A 22,034-nucleotide genomic window follows, 5' to 3' on the forward strand; every position below is an offset into this window, starting at 1 on the left:
GACTGTATACTTTTTGAACAAGTAATATTTATATATGCATATCATCTTTCAGCTAGCATAGAGGCAAAACTATAGTTAGAGTTTGGTGACATCTACCAGCCCGTCTTCATGGATAAAGAACCAGGCTAGCTAGGTCCTCCTTACTTTATTATTCCAGTTCCATTTTGGCCTTTTTAAAGAATTATATATATAGATCTTTAAAATTGAGTCAAATTGGTTGATATTTTCAATTTTTGTTTCATATTTGCTGGCAGGTTTAAGTATTTTCCCAACCCAAGATTATTTAAACATGTATATGTATTTTCTTGTCATAGTTTCATGGTTTCATTTTTTCATTTATAACTTTAATGCATCTGGCATTTGTGAATGGTGTGAGGTAGGCACCTAATTTTAAGTTTTCCCATATGGTTAGCAAGTTGTACCACCAGACATCATTTTCTAATGATTTGGAAACAATAGCATTAGCATCTACTACTTTTTATATATAGTTGGGACTGTTTAGGAGCTTTCTTTTCTGCACTAATCTGTCTTTTCTTCAGCTGCTAGCATACTGTTAAATTTCTTGCCCTTTTATGATACAATTTATTATTTGTTAGGATGAGTTTATATTATCACTCATTTTAAAGCATGCCTAGTTATTATCATACATTTATTATTCTAGTTTAGCCTTATTTGTTAAAATGACATATTTATTTTGTGTAATGTGTATTGCTATGTTATTAAAAATTTTAAATTCTGCCTTAGAGAACAATAGAAACAGGCAGCTGTGTAACATATTATAGATAAAGTTAGTAAAGCATGTATGGGCTGAACATAGATGGGAAGGACGGAAGGACCAAGGAAGCACTAAATATTCATGAGGTCTGAGACATCAAATATGTGTGACAGCTATAGCAGAGCTACGATATGAGAGCCACCTTGGTGATGACTGAGCAGAGAACAAGAAGGTCAGGGTCTCTGGAGTCCTAGAATTGCTGCTACACCAGCCTGGTCTGCTCCCTCCAACTTAGGCGAGAGTGGAAGACACTTCTATTTTGTTTAAGCCATGATTACATGAAACTGAACATACCCTCACTAATATCACCCCTAATTTCATTTTCGTATTTGGTTGTCTGGCTTAGGATTTGCAGAACAGTGTTAATAACACTGATGGGAGTGGATATCCTTCTGGTTACTTATGTGAATGGAATGGCTCATTAAGCATCCCACTGGCTTTGATTTTACATAGAGTACATTTGTCACTTTAAGAAAATATTCTTCTCTCTCTCGATGATGATGATGATGGAATGTTGAATTTTCTCAAGTGATTTTTGTCACCTATCAAAAAAATTATGTGGTATTTCTGCTTTGCTATATTGATATGATGAATTAGACTAATACATTTTTCTAAAGTCAAAACATATATGCCACTTCAATTTTTTTCTCTATCTCCTCTGTTCTCTTTTTCTATATGTAGAAGCTCCATTGCAGCTCTTGGCTCTCCAACTTTTCTTTCACCATTTTTATCTCTTTAACCATTTCCTTTGAGTTCTGGGAGAATTGTTCATGTTTGCCTTCTGATTTCTTGCTCCTTAAAGTGTGGTCCAGGGACCAGTAGTTTCAGCATCACCTGAGAATTTCTTAGAAATGCAAATTCTTGGGCCCCATCCCAGACCTACTGAATCAGAATCTGCATTTTAACAAGACTCCTAGGTGATTTGTGTGCACGCTAAAATTTGAGATGTGCTGTAAAATTGCTCTTTCCAAGTTTTAGACTTTCCCCATTTATTATGGTAGTTTGATGATTTTAGTGTAAATTTGAAAGGAGAAATTCAGTGTGAGGCTTTGGGTCACCATTTGGGACCGGAATCCACAGGCTCTTTGTGGCAAGATGTGGGGAAGGGCGGTCAGCTACTGTGTGTGATGACATGAAATGAAAATGACATCCCAAAGGTCATCAAAATCACCACCAGGCATCATTAACCCAACAAGAAAGGATCCTTGTGTTGCATTTCTGAAGGGCAGTGTGTATCCCCTAGAGGGCTTTGCCCACACAGTTCTTTGACAAATTTATAAATGCCAAGTGGTATCCACATGAAAGCCTCTTGTCCTGAGCTTATAGAAGGGGAAAGGAGGGGTTCCAAGAGACTGGTTTGGTGTCAGGCATGAATTTCCCTCTTTTCTTGGTGAGTAGAAGAAATTTCTACGGTCACTGATGTTCTTCAGGACCCCAGCATTGTGCCTGAGAGCTGCCTTGGAGGAGGTGGAGTATTCACAGACCTGAATTATATGAGTATTAGCGTGTGGAAAGATTTCCCTTAATTTTTTTTAAGGAAAAAATTAATTGAATAATACCCAGTTCTCATCAGTCATGGCAGGATTGGCAGGAAAAGTCTTGGTAAGGCACAAAAAGCTATTGAAATGATTCTAAAGAGAACAAGAATCTTTAGGAAAAATTGGCTCATTCTTTATTGCTGTCAAACCCTTTATTCCCTGGAGATGGTTGAAACAATACCAGCACATAACTCTCATTGTGGAATTAACAAACATCCTAGTTTTCTTAATGGTTTCATGAAGTTATTGTCTCAACAGGAAATTCTGGGCATTGTCACACATTCTTCTTGTTTATTAGTAGTAATAATAACTCTTTGCATCATAAATGGGCTCTAACCTTACAAGGCTTTTCCCCACAAAGTAGGTCATTTGGTCTTTCCTGAGAATCCGGTTAGACAGCAGGGTGAGCAGGCGTTAATGTGTCCATTTCGTAAAAGAGGGAACTAAGGGTCCAAGGAATTAAAAAACTTTCTTAAGGGCATGATATACAGTAAATGGCAAACTCAGGCCTCAGACTCCTGTTTTCTGGCTGCAGGGGAGATCTCTAAAGCACATATGGCCAAGTGTCTTTCATCCTTAAGCTTCCCCGTCTACTCAGTGATTTCTGCTTCTCTGCAGTGCCTGTACATATACGAAACATTGAGAACAATCTCCGTCCATGTGTAAAGTTCACTCTCTGCAGTTTTATGTTGAAATGCAATGTGTAACTTTAGTGAGGTTACAATCTTCAGATTAGATTCACATGGTCAGACATCTCTGGTTCTCTGTACACTGTTTAGATTTCCCCCACTTATGGCAGACCTTTGCTAAACTTCTGCTAAAGATCCACTCCAGTCCCAAAGAAGGTGAGATTCATTACAAAGCAACAGGAACTGTTTATAAGTTATTTTTTTATTTCTTAAATTTGATTCGTCTCAACTGATGGGAAGAGTAAAGTCATCTTATTTCTGCTGTTCTATAAACTATGCTTCTATTCCTCATCTTTCCATTAAAGAACTTACCAAATTTCCCTTATGTTCCATTTATTCTCCCTTCATATGTTCTCTTTGCCTAGAATACCCTTCCCTTCTTCACTTCACCACATTCACCATTCTTATCCTTAATGGGACCCAGCTCAAAAGCTCTTCCTTTGTGAAGCCTTTTCAAACCCAAAGTTAGACATACCTGTGCTCCTAAAAGTAATTTGAATGTATCTCTGCCATACCACGGACCTATCACAGTCTGAAATGTATTTAATTTAGCTCCATATATACTGGAATTTCCACTAGATTTGAAGCCACTTTGGGGCAGGGTGACATCTTATTCCTCTTATATCCTCTGAATTTGGAACCTGACAACTGACAGGGATGCACTAAGGGTTGATCCATTTTCCTCCACCTGCTGGCTTTAGTGCACTGGGAATTCTTTTTGACCAGCTATCACTTTAGTTTTCAAAGTCTAGGTGACAGGAAAGTCTTAAAGGAGGACTACTCAAACTGAGCAAGAATGAGCTATAATAGCTGATCCTTTTAAAGGACAGGAGGTACACTAAACTTGATTAATCTTGGATTCTGTTCCTTTATGTCTCCCAGGTTAGAGCCATTTTAGTGTAGAGTTCTTTTTATCAACATCCTTCATGACTTTGTCCAGGACCAGTCCACCTTGAGGGGTTCGGCACTTTCTTTGGTACTAGGGCATTTTTTCCAACTCCTTCACAATTAGGGAATTAATACTCAATAGTTCTCAACCTTGGCTGTACATTAGAATCACTTAGAGAGCTCTAAAAATTACTGATGTGAAATTTTCATGGAATTCCCTTAAGTCTTTTGCTGAGTACTAAGCTCATGCACAGTACTAAGTACATGCACAGAGTGAGACTCTGAGAGACTTGGCAGGAAACAGCTACTGGAGGGCTACGAGGTCAACAGAGATTTTGGTAGTCTCACAGCACTGACAGATACTGGATTTCTGACTAGCCATATTAGAGAGACATCACCAAATACTCTGGACATTCAGTTGAGACCCCAGAAAGTCTGTGCCTTTCTGTCTTTAAAATAAAGGCAACTGCCTGCCAGAAAAAAAAAAAAAAAAATGAGACTCTTTAAAAGGAGATAATCTAGACTCTCAGCATCATATCCACAATGTCCAGAAAACAAACAAAAATTACTGGAAACATGAAGAAGCTGGGAAATGTGCACCAAACTAGAAGAAAGAACAGTTAGCAAAAACAGGTCCAGAGGTGATAAGATGAAATTAACAGATAAGAACTTTAAAATAGCTATTATCAATATGTTCAGTAAAGGAAGAGATGGACATAATGAATGAACAGATGGGGGAATCTCTAACAGAGAAATGGAAACAAACAAGCAAAAAAACGGAATAGAAATTTTAGAACTAAAAAATATAAGATCTGGGGACTTCCCTGGTTGTGCAGTGGTTAAGAATCCACCTGCCAATGCAGGGGACATGGGTTCGAGCCCTGGTCCGGGAAGATCCCACATGCCGCGGAGCAACTAAGCCCGTGTGCCACAGCTACTGAGCCCGCGCTCTAGAGCCTGTGAGCCACAACTTCTGAGCCCGTGTGCCACAACTACTGAAGCCTGTGTGCCTAGAGCCCATGCTCCGCAACAAGAGAAGCCACCACAATAAGAAGCCTGCACACTGCAATGAAGAGTAGCCCCCGCTCACTGCAACTAGAGAAAGCCCGTGCGCAGCAACGAAGACCCAACACAGCCATAAATTAATTAATTAATTAATTTTAAAAATATATATATATAAGATCTGAAATTTAAAAATTCACTAGATTGGATAATAGCAAATTGGACACTGCAGAAGGAATAAAGAGCAATGGAAAAGGTAAATATATGGACACACTGAAAGACTTTTTTCTCAGTACTTCAGCCAGGTGATTGAGGTCATCATCAACTGTGAGAAGTCACATTAATAGTATGTACCCTTGATATGATGTGATGAGAATGATACTTTATCTCTGTGGTCTTCTTCCTTAGAATTTATAACCCAAGTCTAATTGTGAGAAAAAACAGCAGGCAAATCCCAACTGACGACATCCTATAAAATACCTAATACTCCATCAAAAACAGGGAAAGTCTGAGAAACAGTCACAGCCAAGAGGAGATTAAGAAGACATGATGACTAGATGTAATGTGGTATTGTGTGTGGAATCCTGGAACAGAAAAAGGACATTGGATAAAAACCAAAGAAATCTGAATAAAGAGTAGACTTTAGTTAAGAATAAGGTACAAATAATGGTTTATTAAGTGTAGCAAATGTACCATACTAATGTAAGTGTTAATAATGAGGGAAACTGGGTGCAGGATATGTAAGAGCTCTCTTTACTACCTTTACAATGTTTTCTGTAAATCTAAAACTGTTCTAAAGTAAAAAGTTTATTGAAAAAACTAAACTGATAATCACAAGTGCTGACAAAGATATGGAACAATTGGAACTCTCATCCATTGCTGGTAGGGATGTAAAAATTGCATAGTTTGGAAAACAGTTTGGAAGTTTCTCATAAAGTTAAACCTCTACTTATGGTACAACTCAGCAATATCACTCCTGGGTATTTAACCAAGAGAAATAAAAACATATGTCCTCACAAAGACTTGCATGTGACTGTTTATAGAGGCTTTATTCAGAATTACCACAAACTAGAAGTGACCAAAATGTCTATCAACTGCTGAATGGAGAAATAAATTGTACACATCCATACAATGGAATACAACTAAGTGATGAAAAAGGAAAGGGCTACTGATACATACAAAACATGAATGAAAATCAAAAGCATTACGCAAGTGAAAGAAGTCAGTTCATAAAAGAGCACTATATCATTCTATGTATTCAATATATGCAATTCCAGAACAAGAAAAACTAATCTAAGGTAGAAAAAAATCAGAACAATGTTTGCGTCTTGAGCTCTGGGGAATGATTAGGAAGGGGCAGCTGGGAACTTTCTGAGGTGATAGAAATGTTCCATATCTTGATAGGGGTTTAGGTCACATGGGTATACACATTTGTCAAAACACATTAAGATAAGTAGTTAAGATCTATAAATTTCAGAGGTATGTAAAGTATATCTCATTAAAAAAAAAATAAAAATGCTGATATCTATGTCCCACCCCCAGAGATCCTTATTTTAGTGGTTTCAAATGGAAGTTTTTGGGGTTTTAAAGTCTCCCTCAACCAAGGTTAAAAACCTTGATTATAGGTACTTGTCTAATGATAGGATCCTTCGTCATTCCTGTTTGCCATCTAGATTTCTCTCTCTGACTTTGATGTGTAGATCATGGACACTAAGTGTATGGATTTACATGCTTACCTGATGGCCGGGTCCACCTGGGGATGGCTAATTGGCAAGCATCAGGATGCCAAAAGGCCCAAGAAGAAGATAGGATCAGGATAGAGTTCCCTGAAAGCCCCCCCCCAGCTCTTCTCTTTCTGCCTCTTCTGAGAATGGTCCTGCTTATTCACAGAGTGGATTGTTATGCTGATGGGAGAGGTAAAGTGGAAGGGGACCAGTGGAGGTATCATTATGGGGCAGGGGGAATTCTTATTACGTAACAATTTTGGAAATTTTTCTGTCTTCAGTTAGCTGGTTTCACATACACAACAAGGTCCCACTGGATTCTGTAATCCTGACCTTCATCCTGATTTTGTCCTCTTGGTAACTTCAGGCAGACTATAAAAAGAGAGAGAGCAGGACAGGCCCATGTGTTGAGCACATGCCCTGTACTCTGCTGGAACTTTGCTTCTTCTTTCCACTTTGGGGTTAACACTGTAACTATATAATTTTTCTTTTCTTTTTTTTTTTTTTTAATTTATTTATTTATTTATTTATTTTTGGCTGTGTTGGGTCTTTGTTTCTGTGCGAGGGCTTTCTCTAGTTGCGGCAAGCGGGGGCCACTCTTCATCGCGGTGCGCGGGCCTCTCACTATCGCGGCCTCTCTTGTTGCGGAGCACAGGCTCCAGACGCGCAGGCTCAGTAGTTGTGGCTCACGGGCCTAGTTGCTCCGCGGCATGTGGGATCTTCCCAGACCAGGGCTCGAACCCGTGTCCCCTGCATTGGCAGGCAGATTCTCAACCACTGCGCCACCAGGGAAGCCCTATATAATTTTTCTATTAGCTATTTTTCTTCTTTTGAAGGTGATGGGCAACCCATTAACATTTTTAGGGCAAAAAAGCTTCTCTTAAAACTTTATCCAACATTAATAAAACTGTATAATAAAAACTGAAATGATAAATTGTAACAGTTATTCCATGGATGCTCTTTGTCTGATATGTATTTCAGAACACATGGCCAAAGTTTCTGAGAGGTCTCACTAATAACTAGAACTTTGACTAACAATTTCCTCTAGGGTGCACCAACAAATAAACGCATAGACTTAGACACTCCCAATTGAAAGGAATTTTTCAGGTCACTAGCCCAGCCCTCTCATATAGTGCCTGAATAGCTGCTAAGTGGTACCCAGTCTCTGCTTGCACATGTCCCCAAACAGGGAGACTTATAAGACAATCAACATACCTGTGAGCAGTTCCAACAGCAAGTTTTTCCTGGTGTGAAGCCACACCTGCTTCTCTGTAACTTTTAGCCACGGAGAACATTGGATCGCTTTTTCTGTTTGCTCTCCATGAGCCTTTTCTGCAACAAGTTAAATATCTCCAATTGCTTAAAACATCCCTCCTATGCTTTGAATTTGTCTGCACTCACCAGCTCGCTTTCTCTTTCCCTCATGAGTCCTGGTCTATTTCCATTCATATCCAACACAATTCATCTGAAACAATGTCACTTGAGTGCCTTCTCAGTGCCAGGCGCTAGGCTTTGTGCTGTGGGGAAGACAGGAGCAAGTCAACCTCGGCCTTGTAAGACAGAGAAGGCTTGTCTACAAAGGCCCTAGAAAACAGGCTGTGATAAGGGGCAGGAGAGAGGGACAAGTATCCTATTTTCCCCCCAAATCCTCAGGCTCTCATCTTTTTATAAATTTATTTGTTTATTTATTTATTTTTGGCTGCGTTGGGTCTTCATTGCCGCATGCTGGCTTTCTCTCTAGTTGCAGCAAGCGGGGGCTACTCTTCATTGCGGTGCGCGGGCGTCTTATTGCGGTGGCTTCTCTTGCTGTGGAGCACGGGCTCTAGGCGCGCGGGCTTCAGTAGTTGTGGCACACGGGCTCAGTACATGTGGCTCGCAGGCTATAGAGCACAGCCTTAGTAGTTGTGGCGCACGGGCTTAGTTGCTCCATGGCATGTGGGATCTTCCTGGACAAGGGATTGAACCCGTGCCCCCTGTATTGGCAGGCGGATTCTCAACCACTGGGCCATCAGGGAAGTCCTCAGGCTCTCATCTTGCAGTGCAGCATGTTGGCTAAAATATATGACTGTGCAAGCTCAAGGCATGATTAGAGTGGGCTGCTCATCAAATGTTTGATGAATGCAAGTCACTTGACTAAGTCTCTGTGTTCCAAATTCCTGGGAGAGAGTGTGATTGGCCCAGCTTGGGTCAGAGGTCCTCCTGGCTCCATCACTTGTCTGCAGAAGGGGCTGTATCCACTGGTATGAAAAGCTACACTTTCTGGGCTAGGAACAAGGAAAGTTCCATGAAATATGAGTGAGATTGGGGAGGAAGTGGTAGGCATCTTAGAGGTATGTTATGGATATAATCTTCATAATATGTAACACCCATAGGAATACATAAGCAATATAAAATATCCATAAGCATTAATCCTGAAAGACGGGCATTTTCTCCATTTTATAGCTGGAGAAACAGATTCAGAGAGGTGAAGCGACTTTGCCAAAGTTACTACTTGTTAATAGCAAACTTGTGGTTTGGATTCTGGGCTGCCAATTGACTCCCTGCATTTACTCAGCAATTCTTCCTGGAACTTGTTTAGTCATTCGCTTATCTATTCATGTATTCATTCAACTAGAACTTCTCTGGCACTAACCACGGGCATGATGTGAGGGCGGCATGGGATACAGCAATTAGCCACATAGATGTGCCAGAGGGACACCCGTCAAGAGCATAAGAGAGAGTTCCTGCCCTGCTCAAACACATGGTTTTACTGGAGAAAGGAAACATGTGGACACCACAAGTTCAGGCATTGTTGCATGAAATGACTCCAGGAGTGACTGATATTTCAAGGCCTAGAAGATGTCAGAGTAAAAGAGATCTCTGAGGACCAGGGTGGTTGAAGAAGCCGCGTATAGAGGCAGAACTCTGAGTAGGTGCCTGCGGATAAAGAGAGAAAGAAGGAAGAATCCCAGTAGGCAGAGAGTTGTGCTGATTCTGCCTCTGAGTATTGCTCATTTGTATCCGCTTCTCTCCATTCCCATTGTGCCCTCCCCTGGTCCGAGTCACCAGCTTCCCTTACCTGGACACAGCAAAAGCCTCCCTAGCCTGGACACAGGAAAAGCCTACCCAGCCTCGACACAACAAAAGCCTCCCAGCCTCGACACAGCAAGAGCCTCCCTAGCCTGGACACAGCAAAAGCCTCCCCAGCCTGGACACAGGAAAAGCCTACCCAGCCTCGACACAACAAAAGCCTCCCCAGCCTCGACACAGCAAAAGCCTCCCCAGCAGATCTGCCTCCCCCTTGCCTTGTTGTCCATGAATCCATTTTACAATTCAATTGCCAAAAACTTCAAACATATCAAAAGTATAGCAAACAATGCAAAAGTCACAAGATACCCACCCTTTTGACTTAGTAGGTATTAACATTTCACTCTGTTTGCTTCAATTCTGTCTTGTATAGAAATATAAGATTCTAATTTCAGCTAAATTCCTACCCTACCCCTTCACCCTCTGTCCACAGAGTAAATATTATCCTAATTTGGTGTGATGAATTCCCACATGTATTTTTATATCTTTTCTACTGATGATCCACAAACCACAAAGTATTAGGTTCATATCCTTTTGCAAGTTGCCTTTTTTCCCCCACTGCTCATTATATTTTCAGTTTTGTCCTTGATACATGGAGATCCAGTTCATTCATTTAACCATTGAGTAGTATTCCAACGTATAAGCAAATTGCACTTTACCGAGTTGTTCGTCTACAGATGCATGGATAGGTCATTTCAACTTTTTTACTATTACAAATGGTACTTCAGTGAATATCCTTACATAGACATGCCTCACACATGTCTCTTTGGGTAGGAACTAAGAAATGGAGTTGCTGGGTTAAGAATACCCACATCTGAGAGGATCAGATTTAAAAAAAAAGAATATCCAGATCTTCAACTCTACTAGGTGTTGCTTAATGGTTCTTTAAAACAGTGGTTCAGGTTACAGGTATACATCCCATTATATGTGAGTATGGGAGTTGCAGTGGCTCCACATCCTCATAGATGCTTGGTATTGGCAATCATTTCTTTAAAAATCTGATGCCCTCTTGCCATGGCAGGCAGAGGCATCTTCAAAATCATGCCTGACTATGTCCCTTCCCTGCTTATAATCCCTCCCATCCTCCCCCACTGCTCTCTATGCGTACCCCCCCAGAGTCTTGCTCTGCATAAGCAAGTCCATGGCCACTTCTCCAGGCTCACCTCTCCATTCTCCCCTACTCCAGCACGCATGAGTGCACACACGCACACACACACGCACACACAAACATGCATGCACGTGCTGTGGTGCAATCAAACCAAACCATGTTTGTTCATGTCCCCTAACCTTCTATTGTCTTTGGGCCTTGGTTCAAGCTATTCCCTCTGCCTAGAATATTCTCTTCCTCTTCTTCAGAGGGCTGATTCCTACCAGATCTCAGCTTGATATTTCATCCTTTGGGAGGCCTTTGCAGGCATCCCAGGGCTGAATGGATGCCTTTCCTCACATTTCCCCAGCACCATTGGCTTCTGGCATCGCAGTTCGCACTGCACTGTCTGATAGTTGCCTGTCTATTACTTCCCTGACCCTCTAGACTGTGGACTCTGTGATAGCAGGGCCTGGGTGGAGCTTCTTATGGGAGTGTGCTCTGTGCCAGCCCACCTATTGAATGGATTTGTTAAATAATCCATGGGCAGGAGACAGGTCTGGGTGGAGCAGAGGTGGCAAGATGGGGGGCAGTTGGAAATCAGACTGGAGAGGAATTGCGGCCCTATCACCCTCATAACCCCAATTTCCAGGAAAGGAAACCGAGGCTCAGCCAGGTGACTGACCTGTCTAGAGTCATGCATTTAGTAAGTGACAGAGCAGCTTTGATTCCCAGTCTTCTGACTCCGTGTCCAGGCTCTTTCTGCTGCGCCTCAGCAGCAACCAGTGGGAAGGAGCCAGTAGAGAGGGAGGGACAGGGCTGCCAGGGAGGGAAGGCTGAGCAGGAGAGGGAGGCCTCAGGATCTAGGACGCAGGTGGAGGACTTGGCCCAGCAGATATGGCCCTGGATCCTCTGAGCCAGCAAGGAAGGAAGAACATTGGGCCAAATTTCCAGATCAGATACTTGTTCAGACTGTCCTGGGAGACTTGGGTGGGCCAGCCCTTCTCTGGGGAGGAGCAGACTTGCGGAAAGTAACTCAGCATCTCCCTCAGCACTCACCCGACCTGAGTGGCCTCTTCCTGCTGCATCAGGAGAATGATTTCTCAAGGTCCCCTCTGGTAAGAGGGAGACCAGAGCCAAGGACAGCTGGGAGGAAATAGGAGCCTAATGCAAACAGGCAGGAGCTGGCCCAGCGCCTCGGGCCCAAGTGGAGAGCACACGGGCCAGGTTCAGAGACTCCATCCAGTTACTGCGTGTCTAGAGGAGCTCACGTTTGCAAGGGCAAGTGGACATCAGTAAAGCAGGGACAATAATACCCATGCCTCATGTGAGTATGGTGGGGATTAAGTACGATGAAATATGTAAAAGGATTAGGGTAATGCTCAGCACATAATATCACTCAATCAACTGTAGGTATTATCTTCTTACAGGGTTGTTGGGAGGAATGAACAGGATTATATGGTGGACAAACCTATAAAACTGTGTGAGTGTTGGTGAGCAGTCTTTTTTCGTCAGCAACTCGATAAATGAGTGTGGACGACGTGGGACATCCACTGGACAGAGAGAAGGGGTGTGGACTTGAGTGACCAATCACCCTCCTCCGTTCCTTTGGTTTCTTCACCTGACGTCTGCATCAGAGACTACACGAGTCAGTTCTGGAAACTGCTTAGAGATGGCACAGTCCAATCCTCCAGCTTCACACCAGGGAAACCAAGGCCTGCAGGGTGGAAGTGACTTGTCCAGGGCCGCAGACAAGGCATCCCCAACTCAGATCCAACACTGCTCCCTCTGTCCCCTCAGTTCAGCCCAAGCTCAGGACATGGCTCTTTCAGCAAGGTCAGTGGTTGGCTGTTCTTCCACAGTTGTCCACACCCACCCCTAAAGTCAGCGGGGCTCCTGCCAGGTCTGAGCACCTCAGTCTCCAAGAGCCCCCTGCCTTGAACACCCTCTTTCTATCTTCCCACAGAGGGCAGTTGAAAGTAATTGAAAGCTACTTCCAGCTCTGTTTTCCCCTGCAGAGCTCTCCTTCCCTGGGCCTCTCTTGGAGAGCTCGGGAGCAGGTCAGCGGCATGTATACACCTGCTACCTTACCCAAGGTTCCTTCAGCATTGGGCAAGTGCAAGCATTTCCCTTCCCCTCAGACAGAGCCCCCTCCCTCTTTGCTTTTTAAAATGACACCCCCAACCACACACATCTTGCCATTGAACTTGCCCATCTGACACACACAGAAGCTCATTCTGAAGGACCTTGAGTATGTGTTCCTGTTGCACAGGTGGGATTTCTCTACAGAAAAACAGTTGCAGGAGAAAGCAGATAACAAAATGCCAGGCCTGTTAAGAGCTCATTTGACCCCAAGGACAGGCTGATGTCCGAAAGGCAGATTGAGTAACTGAGCTCGCATCTTACCAAACCGTTTGGATTTTACTTTCTGGGTAAAAAGTTATCAGTCTGTGGCCACCACAGTTACTTTGAAGACATGGACCATTCTTATTGCCTCTGGAAGGAAAGCCCCCAATCCCTGCATCCCATTCCCCAAAGCAAGGAACACCAGGCCTCACCCATCCTTCAAGCCAGGAGAGCTGAGAGGCCAGCGTAGCACATGCTTGAAGAAATGGAAGGAGGAAACTAATAATATTTATTAAGACTTGCTATGTACAGATGTGGTCTTAGGCCTTTTACATATACAAGCACACCTGGGAGTTATCTCGGGTTCAGTTCCAGACTACCACAATAAACAGAATATTGAAATAAAGCATGTTACACGAATTTTTTGGTTTCCCAGTGCATATAAAAGTTATATTTACACTACACTGTAGTCTAGTAAGTGTGCAATTGCATTATGTCTAAAAAAAATGTACATACTTTAATTAAAAATACATTATTGCTAAAAAATGCTGACCATCGTCTGAACTTACAGCAAGTTATAGTAGTAACATCAAAGATCACTGATCACAGCTTGGTGCTTTGTGACCACCTAGAGGGGTGGGATAGGGAGGGTGGGAGGGAGACGCAAGAGGGAGGGGATATGGGGATATATGTATATGTATAGCTGATTCATTTTGTTATACAGCAGAAACTAACACAACATTGTAAAGCAATTATACTCCAATAAAGATGTTAAAAAAAAAAGATCACTGATCACTATAATAAATATAATAATAATGAAAAGGTTTGAAATATTGTGAGAATTACTAAAAATGTGACATAGGGACTTCTCCAGTGGCACAGTGGTTAAGAATCCGCCTGCCAGTGCAGGGGACATGGGTTCGATCCCTGGTCCGGGAAGATCCCACATACTGCGGAGCAACTAAGCCCGTGTGCCACAACTACTGAGTCTGCACTCTAGGGCCTGCAAACCACAACTACTGAGCCCACGTACCACAACTACTGAAGCCGCATGCCTAGAGCCCATGCTCCACAACAAGAGAAGCCACCACAGTGAGAAGCCCGTGCACCCCAACGAAGAGTAGCCCCTGCTCACCGCAACTAGAGAAAGCCTGCACACAAGGAAGACCCAACGCAGCCAAAAATTAAAAAAATAAAAAATGTAACATAGAGACACGAAGTGAGTAAATGCTTGAAAATGGTGCCAACGGACTGGCTCAACGTTGAAGGGTCACCACAAACCTTCAATCTGTAAAAAAAAACACCGTATCTGAGAAGTGCAATAAAGTGAAGTGCAATAAAATGAGGTCTGCCTATAATATTATATGTGTATGCATTTGCATACAACAGCCCAGGGACAGAAAGCTTTACTATCCCTGATCCCCAGAGGAAGAAAAGGAGGCTCAGTTGCCTGATGGCAAGAGTAACGGAGATCAGATCTGAACGTTGAACTCAGTCCTCTCTGAGATCTCTCCATCCTGCCTTTCTGCACAGTGATGACACCCAGAAAAGGTTGATGCTGCCTTTTCAGAGCTGACAACACTAAAGGCCCTTCGAGTTGGTCTGGCCACCAGGGGCTTTCTGATCTCCCAGATGCCCCTCCTTCCCTCCAGTCTGTCAGGTTGATGTCAGCTGGAACAGTTGAAGGGCTGGCCTAGGCATCCAGAGGTGAATGCCCTGTCCTGGGCCAGGGGCTACTTGTTGGTAAGAGGACAATGCTGCTGGCTCCCTGGGAGGGGAACCAACTGTGAACCTGGCTGACAGGACGTGCTGGCTGCACAGGTTTGCCTGGTATCGGAGCCAGCGCGGTTGGTCGAGCCAGCGCGGTTGGTCGCAGGGAACTTGATGAAAATAATCAGCTGCAAACTGCTCAAAAACAAACAGACTACGATCCAGAGGTTTGAATAACAGCCCCCTCAGCCAGATGGCTGCAGGAGCCTTGCCAGGGAGAAAAAATGATCTCCCACCCTGAATTTCCTCTTTGTTCTGGACCCTGCTCTCTTTGGACGTCATTGGCTTCCCGCCCCGTTCATGCGCCAGCCACCCAGACAGAGTCTTGTGTTCAGGGAGCTTAAGGAAGCTTTCTCCAGATTAGGACTTGGGGACAGGGAATCCAGGCAAAGAAGTGGCTTTCTTGTCCCAGCATGAGTCACCCTAGTTCACAGCTGTCTGCATGTGGACCTGGAATGCTGCTTCCTCCTCCGAGGACACTCCCAAGACGCCCGGGACCCTTGTGGGTACAGAGCAGGAAGTCATAAGCAGGGCCGCTCTGTGTGGGGCAAGCCCTCTGGACACCCTAGTCCTCGCCAAGAGACTGTCATGTCTGAGCTATTGAAAAACTGAATGCTAGCCTGTTTCCACATTAAATTGCAACCACCCCTGGAGCGAATGGTGGCCGGTGTGTCCTGCCAAACTCAGCCTCCCTATGGCTCCAGTAAGAGCATCGATGTAAGAGTAAGGCCAGTGTGGGTTTGAATCCTTTCTCTGCTACTAGACATCTTCTTTGACCTCTCTGAGCCTCAGTTTCTACATCATTGAGTTTTAGTGAGAATAATAAAGAAATTATATTTTCAATGCATGCAGCACAGTATCTGGCACATGGCAGGCACTCTGTAAACATTGGTTTCCTCCCTCCTAGCCCTCTGGTCCAGAACCTTTTGGTACTAATTTCTTCTATTACCCACTCCTAAATGCTTTCACTGATCCATAATCTAATATTTCATTCTTGGCTTTTAGCAAAGTTCCAGGTATAATCCTGGCAGTGTATAATTACATGAAGTCACCTCAGTCTTATTTAACTTACAAGTTTAATTAGAACTTTCCTCCCCCTATAAGAGGTAATGACATTTTAAAAAAAATCTTAACAAACAAATCTATGAATTTGTATTAAGATTATCAAACATATTAGTCAGGGTCAGCTGGATTTTGCTGCAGTAACACACACCTCCCAAATATGAACGGCTTAAAACAGCAAAAGTTCATTTCTCCCTCAAGCTATAAATCCATTGTAGGTTGGTGGAGTCTCTGCCCAACACTGACCTCTCTTAGATACTCAGCGTTCATCATCTGGAATGTTGTTGGCCCCTGCAGCTGGGGGAGACAATGAAGAGTTGCTTAGCACTTAGCAGAACTGGAACGCCTCAGCCGTAGCACACATCACTCCACATTCATTGGCCCGAGCAAATCACATGATCTCACTTAACCTCAAGGGAACAGGCACATCCAATCCTATTGTGTTCAAGGTGGGAGATAATTGATGAACAACACTACTGTCAACCACTTGGAAGCTCAATGTTTTAAGAAGATTGGAGGAAACCCTGCAGGCAGGCAGAAACACTGAAATTCCACCCCTGCCATCCACCACTAGGGATTTGCTAGTCATTTGAAAAGTAGAATGTGCCCAGACATTTGCACAAAGAAGTTCCTTTTGTTCCTCCCTTCATTCTGTTTCCTTGGTCCTCAATTTCCAGTGTGCATAAGAATGATTATTTGACATTGCATAACATTGTATATACAATCCTAAAAGTGTTTTCGAAGTGTTTTAAACATAGGCAGTTTTCCCTGTCTGTGCTGAATTTAGAACCTGACCTATTGAGGATGTGACTCTGTAGTATTTAATTAATACTAGTGCCTGAGTTTATTGTTTTTTAAAACTAGTTTATTGAAGTGTGTTTGACATACAAAGAGCTGTACAACGTAATGTATACACTCTGATGAGTTTGGAGATAAGTATACATCCATGGAACCATCACCACATTCTATGCCATAAACATGCCAATCACTTCCGAAAGTTTCCTCCCACCCTGTTTAACTACCTGAGTCTAATTGTTCCAGTGTTTCATTGCTTTCTCCTCTTCTGTGCTTTACTTATGCTCTGAGGGGTCATTCCATCTCTGAATCCAATTGCAATTAATTTTTTTTTTTATTTTGTGTATGTACTTGACAATAAGAGTTTATAAGAACTGATTTGTACCCAAAATGCTAAAAAAGTCTTCTACATATATGATGTCATTTAGTGATTCTCACCATAACCCTAAAGAGTTTGCTTATTAATGGAACATCTCCATTCTACTGATGAGCTAATGGAAGCTCAGAGAGGCTGAGTGACTTGCGCAAAGACACACAGTGCAGATGTGTTGAGGTCAGGTTTTTGAGCTTAATTCTGTCTGCCTTCAAATTCCGCAGGGCCACTCTGGGCACACAACGTTCCGGAACTTGGACGTCCAGGAATTCCTGTCAATTAGGCATTTATTCACAGAATAAACATTTCCCTGAAGAGCTCTCCATAGCTGGCCAATCGCATGGCCCTGCCACATTTCAATCTAGGTGGTGAGATGCCTATTCGTCTTTGAGGTGTGACGTGTGAAGTATACATTTACACATGGATTGAACTGTCAGTGTGTGTGTGTAAGCTGGGTTCTGTGGTGGGGGGGGGGTTTGTGTAAGCCTTCTTTGATGTGCAGGCGTCACCAGGTAAAACACGGACATCCAGTTAAATTTGAATTTCAGATGAACAACAAATTAGTTTTTAGCATAGTAAGTCTGTCCCATGCAATATTTGGGACATTTATACTAAAAAATAATTTGTTGTTGACCTGAAATTCAGATTTAACTGGCACCTTGTGTTTTTATTTGCTAAATCTGGCAACTCCATCTACAGACGTGTGTGTCTGGGCTTTCTCGTTTATGTCTCATGTGCACCTGAGCACGTGTGTGTCTGTGCCTGTGTGTGTCTGTGTGCCTGTGTGGGTCTGTGTGCATGTGTACCCCCGCTGCAGAGGAATCAGCAGGTGGTTGGGAACAAACAGCTCTACCACCCAAAAGCTCATCTCCCACCAGGCCAACCCCACTGGAGCAAGCAAGGTCAGGATGGGCCAGGGAACTTGGACCTTCTCCTGAGGGCAATGAGGAGCCATGGAGGGCTCTAGGCTGAGGAGGGGCAGCTTTAGATGTGTGCGGGAGACGTCCCTCTGGCTGTGTGGCGGAGAGGGCCAAAGGGGAGGGAGGTCTTGGTGAGAGAGGATGAGGATCTGGCCTCAGGCCTTGGTGGTGGAGATGGAGGGAAAGGGGCAAATCGCGGGACTTGTTTAATGTTTCCACTGGGGCTGAAGGAGGGAGGAGTTGGCGGGGACACTCAGCTTTCTAGCTTGGACATCTGATGGACTGTAGGCTCCTTGAGGGTTTATCTTGCTCCCTTCCTCATCCTCAGTGTCAGGCATGGTGCCTGGCATGTAATGGAAGCTCTCCGGGTGTTAATGGCATGAATACATGCGTGCAGGAATGAGAGAAATGGGAACCCAGGAGGAGGCAAGGAGGAGGCGGGGGAGGAAGGGAAGGTCTGGGAGGTAAGCTGACCTCAGTTACTTGGGAAGACCTTGGGTCTGAGGTGGCAGTGGGACTTCCCAGGGAGACGTCCAGCAGGCAGTTGGCCATATGGCCAGCTTAGGAAAGAGGTCCAGGCTGGAGAAGCAAATTCAGGGGGTATGAGTGGGTGCAAAAGGTATGAAACCACCAGCTGGGATCAGCTCACTACAGGACACAGTGAGGAAGGAGAGGGCAATGGTGAAAGGAGGAAGCTTGGGGTACAGCAGCATTTAAGGAGCTGGAAGCAGGAGTCTGAGAGGGTCAATGTTTCCCCCTCACTGGGCTGCTGGGGATTAAGTGAGATACCCATGGCCTGGCAGCTCCAGGAGGGCCAGGCAAGGGTGATAAGTGGGACATTTAACAGGCACCAGCCAACAGGTGCCAGGTCTTTGGGCTCCCAGCTATGCTGGAGTCAACTCTGGAGGAGCTGGATCTTAGGGGAGTGAGGGGAAGGATGGGAGGAGGGCCTGGGCAGCTGGGGCAGAGAGGGGGCACTCGGAGGCTCAGGGCAGCTGCTCTGTAAGACAGAAACATGGAACTATTTTAACACGTAGGACAGTTATATAGGGATATCCTGGCTGCATGTCAGCCCTGGCGACTGACAGTATGTATGTATTTCATTCCTGGCTGTGGCCTCATGTTAGAATAGCGCCCAGCAGTGAGTAAATGATAGTTCACATCAGGTCCTCGCACAGTGCCTGGTATATAACAGGCTCTCAATAAATGTGCTTTCCAATCTTCTTTTCAGGGAGTAAAGACGCCTCCATAGTAACAAGGAATTTCCTCCTCTGAGCACGATTTTTCTATTTTAGGGAATCAAATTTCCTTCCACTTGGGAAGACCTGTCTTTTCTGTCATTGAATTCCTGGGAATTTCAAAGGCACCAGGCTGCAAGCTTGTGGCTCACGGGACAGTCAGAGCCCAAGTGAACAATGGCCCGATCTTGAGGGACAGCTCCAGTCGGGGTCACCCCTCTGGTAGCTTCCCTTTCCTTCCGACACAGCCTTGTCATCTGTCAGGAACCAGGGGCTTCTCCTGGGACTGGCACATAATCCGTGCTGTGTAAGTGTTTGCTGTGATTATTTTTGTTATTACTGTCCCTGGGCCTGGTGTTTCCTGAAATTGAATCTTTTCTGTGACTCTAAAGCTTAGTTTATTTTATTTTATCCAAGCCTCAGACTAATACCTCAATGGCTGTGGATCCCCATACAGGGTCATTTTGCAACAACTAATTCTAACACAATCTCTTTCTGGTGATTTTTAAACACTCACACCACAGAGGAGGCTAGGCTTCCTTCAAGAGCTCACTTAATTTAGATAAATATTTGGTCTTGTGGATATACAAACAGTCCTAAAATGTACCTTTTCCTAGGCGTAGGGGCTCAAAAGGGTTTTCAGGATTCAACGCATATTCATTCAGTTATCAATTTGTCCACTTAGCTGTTCCCACTGGAATGGCAACGAGGGTAGGGCTTTTTGTCTGTTTTGTTCACAGTTGTAAACCCAGAGTCAGAACAGTGCCTGCCACATCGTAGGTGCTCATGGCATATTTGTTGAATGAATGAATGAGTGAACTGAGCATCTTCTCTGTGTCAGGATACCCGGCATTGGAAAGCCAGACTAGGACACAATCGCCCTGCTGTCCACGAGCTTGTGGTCTTGTAGAAGAACTCTCCACTTCCCCCCAACATCTGAAATTCAAAGCAGTTCAACGCAACTCCCCGTGAGATATGTAAACACCCTGTACTGGTCACAGAAGCCTAACAGGAAGGATGACACTGTTGTTGGGAATGCCAGTGAAGGTGTCCTAGAAGAGGTGACATTTGAGTTGGGTTTGATTTCCGCAGGAGGAGTTGGCAGAAGGGAAACAGGATGAGCTCAAGGTCCAGAGGGGGAAACGCTGACTTAGTAGAGGAAGTTGCAGGAAGGCAACCTGGGTTGTGTAGGTCACTGTAATATAAGCTCCAGGAGGGCAGGGGCTGTGTCTCTCTTGTCCCTTGTTACATGACACTGCAACTGGCACATAGTAAATTGTAAATTGTAGCTTAAGAATGAATGAGTGACATGAGAACGGAAAGAAAAGATGGGACCTAGAAATCTTTTTTGGAGGTTTGTTTAGCACCTACAATGGGTTTCATCGTCCCCTTCCATCCTGTGTAGATGCTCGTGTCTAGAAGGAACCTTAAGTTCAACCCCAGTCACCTCTGTAACGCCCCACCAAGGGGTCATGTACTTTTGGTTGGTATGTCCCTTAGTGATGGGGTGCTCACTCCCTCCCACACAGCTGGCCCCTCTTTTGTGTACATCTGATTGTTAGAATAGCCAGCCTTACATTGACCACACAGAAGCAGAGGGGTGGCAGGGAAAGACCACTGAACTTGGCTTGGCTCCTGGCCCTGCCACGGACTCGTGTGGTCCCTTGGGCAGGGCTGGTGTAGTCAGTGATTACAAGCGTGGGCTCTGGTGTCTGACAGTTACTTGATGTGCAAGTAAGCTTAAATAAACTAAGCTTCTCCTCTGTGCCTTAACTTTCTTATCTGTAAAATGGGGATAGTAATAATAGTGCTTTCCTCATAGGATCTTTGTGGGGATCCTTCTCAGTACCTTATTAGCAAATTAGTAAGTACTCAACATAATTAACCATGATTTGTAGTGTTATCACCTCCTTTCTGCCTCTCAGTTTCTTCCTCTGTATAATGGAACTTAGAACCCCTGCCTTGGATGTCTCAGGCGGTTGGTGTGAGGAGCCAGAGAGAATGGGTGAGAGGCGTCCACAGAGGGGAGGGTTGTGTGCTCTTCCCATCAGCTGTGGTGTTTGCCATGGGAGACTTCACCACATGGCTGACCCCCCAAATCACTCCCACCCCACCCAGAACCCGAGTTTTCTCTCTACCTTTGGTAGCTAGGTTTCTGCTTCTTGCCATCCCATATCTTGACTTCTAAGATGTATATTTAGAACAGGCTTGCAAGGAGCAGAAGGAGGAAATGAAGGAAAGGAAACAGGCAAAGTTCTCTCTCTCAACAAGTCCTTGGGGGAATCAGGACTCAGGCCCCTTTGCAAAGCAGGCTCGCCCAGCCTTTGAAATAACCACTTCCTTCTCTCTTGACCTTTTCAGATCAGAGAGGTGGGAGGGAGTGTGGAGGTTCAATTCCCAGACGTGCTAAACAGGAGGCTGCAAGCTTTCCTCTGATGTGCCCCACTTGTCCAGGGGCCCTGCCCCTGGGAGACAGGACTCTGGGCTGTGGCCACTCCTCCTGGGGTCTGCATTGGACTCACCAGTGGCCCAGCTGCCACTGACTACGCGGGTTTCTTTTAAGAGGTTTGGCTGACCTTCAGCAGAGCTGAGGTATTGTCAGAGCTGGAAGAAGTGTTAAGACTCCAGGGCAGTAGTTTCCAGGCTGGGGGTCCCTGGGTGTTGGGTTCCTCAGACTATTTCCAGTTCTTTCAAAATCCTAAAAGAAAGAGTGTATAGCTCCTGTGTGAGGGCTCATAGGCTCCTAATAGTGTCAAGTGTC

At 44.4% G+C, this 22,034-nt stretch overlaps 1 protein-coding gene across 1 annotated transcript in view; it reads left to right on the forward strand.

Annotated features, from left to right (window-relative positions):
• The window catches only part of GALNT12 (polypeptide N-acetylgalactosaminyltransferase 12), an 81,118-nt gene extending 67,386 nt beyond the window's left edge, over nt 1–13,732 (forward strand). The window contains exon 9 of the mRNA XM_082403993.1: nt 12,200–13,732. Coding sequence (XP_082260119.1) covers nt 12,200–12,217 — 18 coding nt within the window. The 3' untranslated portion in view covers nt 12,218–13,732. The remainder of the gene's footprint in view (nt 1–12,199) is intronic.
• The last annotated feature ends 8,302 nt before the right edge of the window (nt 13,733–22,034 follow it).

Source organism: Balaenoptera borealis (assembly GCF_965194805.1).
Source record: "Balaenoptera borealis genome assembly, chromosome: 8".
In the NCBI taxonomy this organism is placed as follows: domain Eukaryota; kingdom Metazoa; phylum Chordata; class Mammalia; order Artiodactyla; family Balaenopteridae; genus Balaenoptera; species Balaenoptera borealis.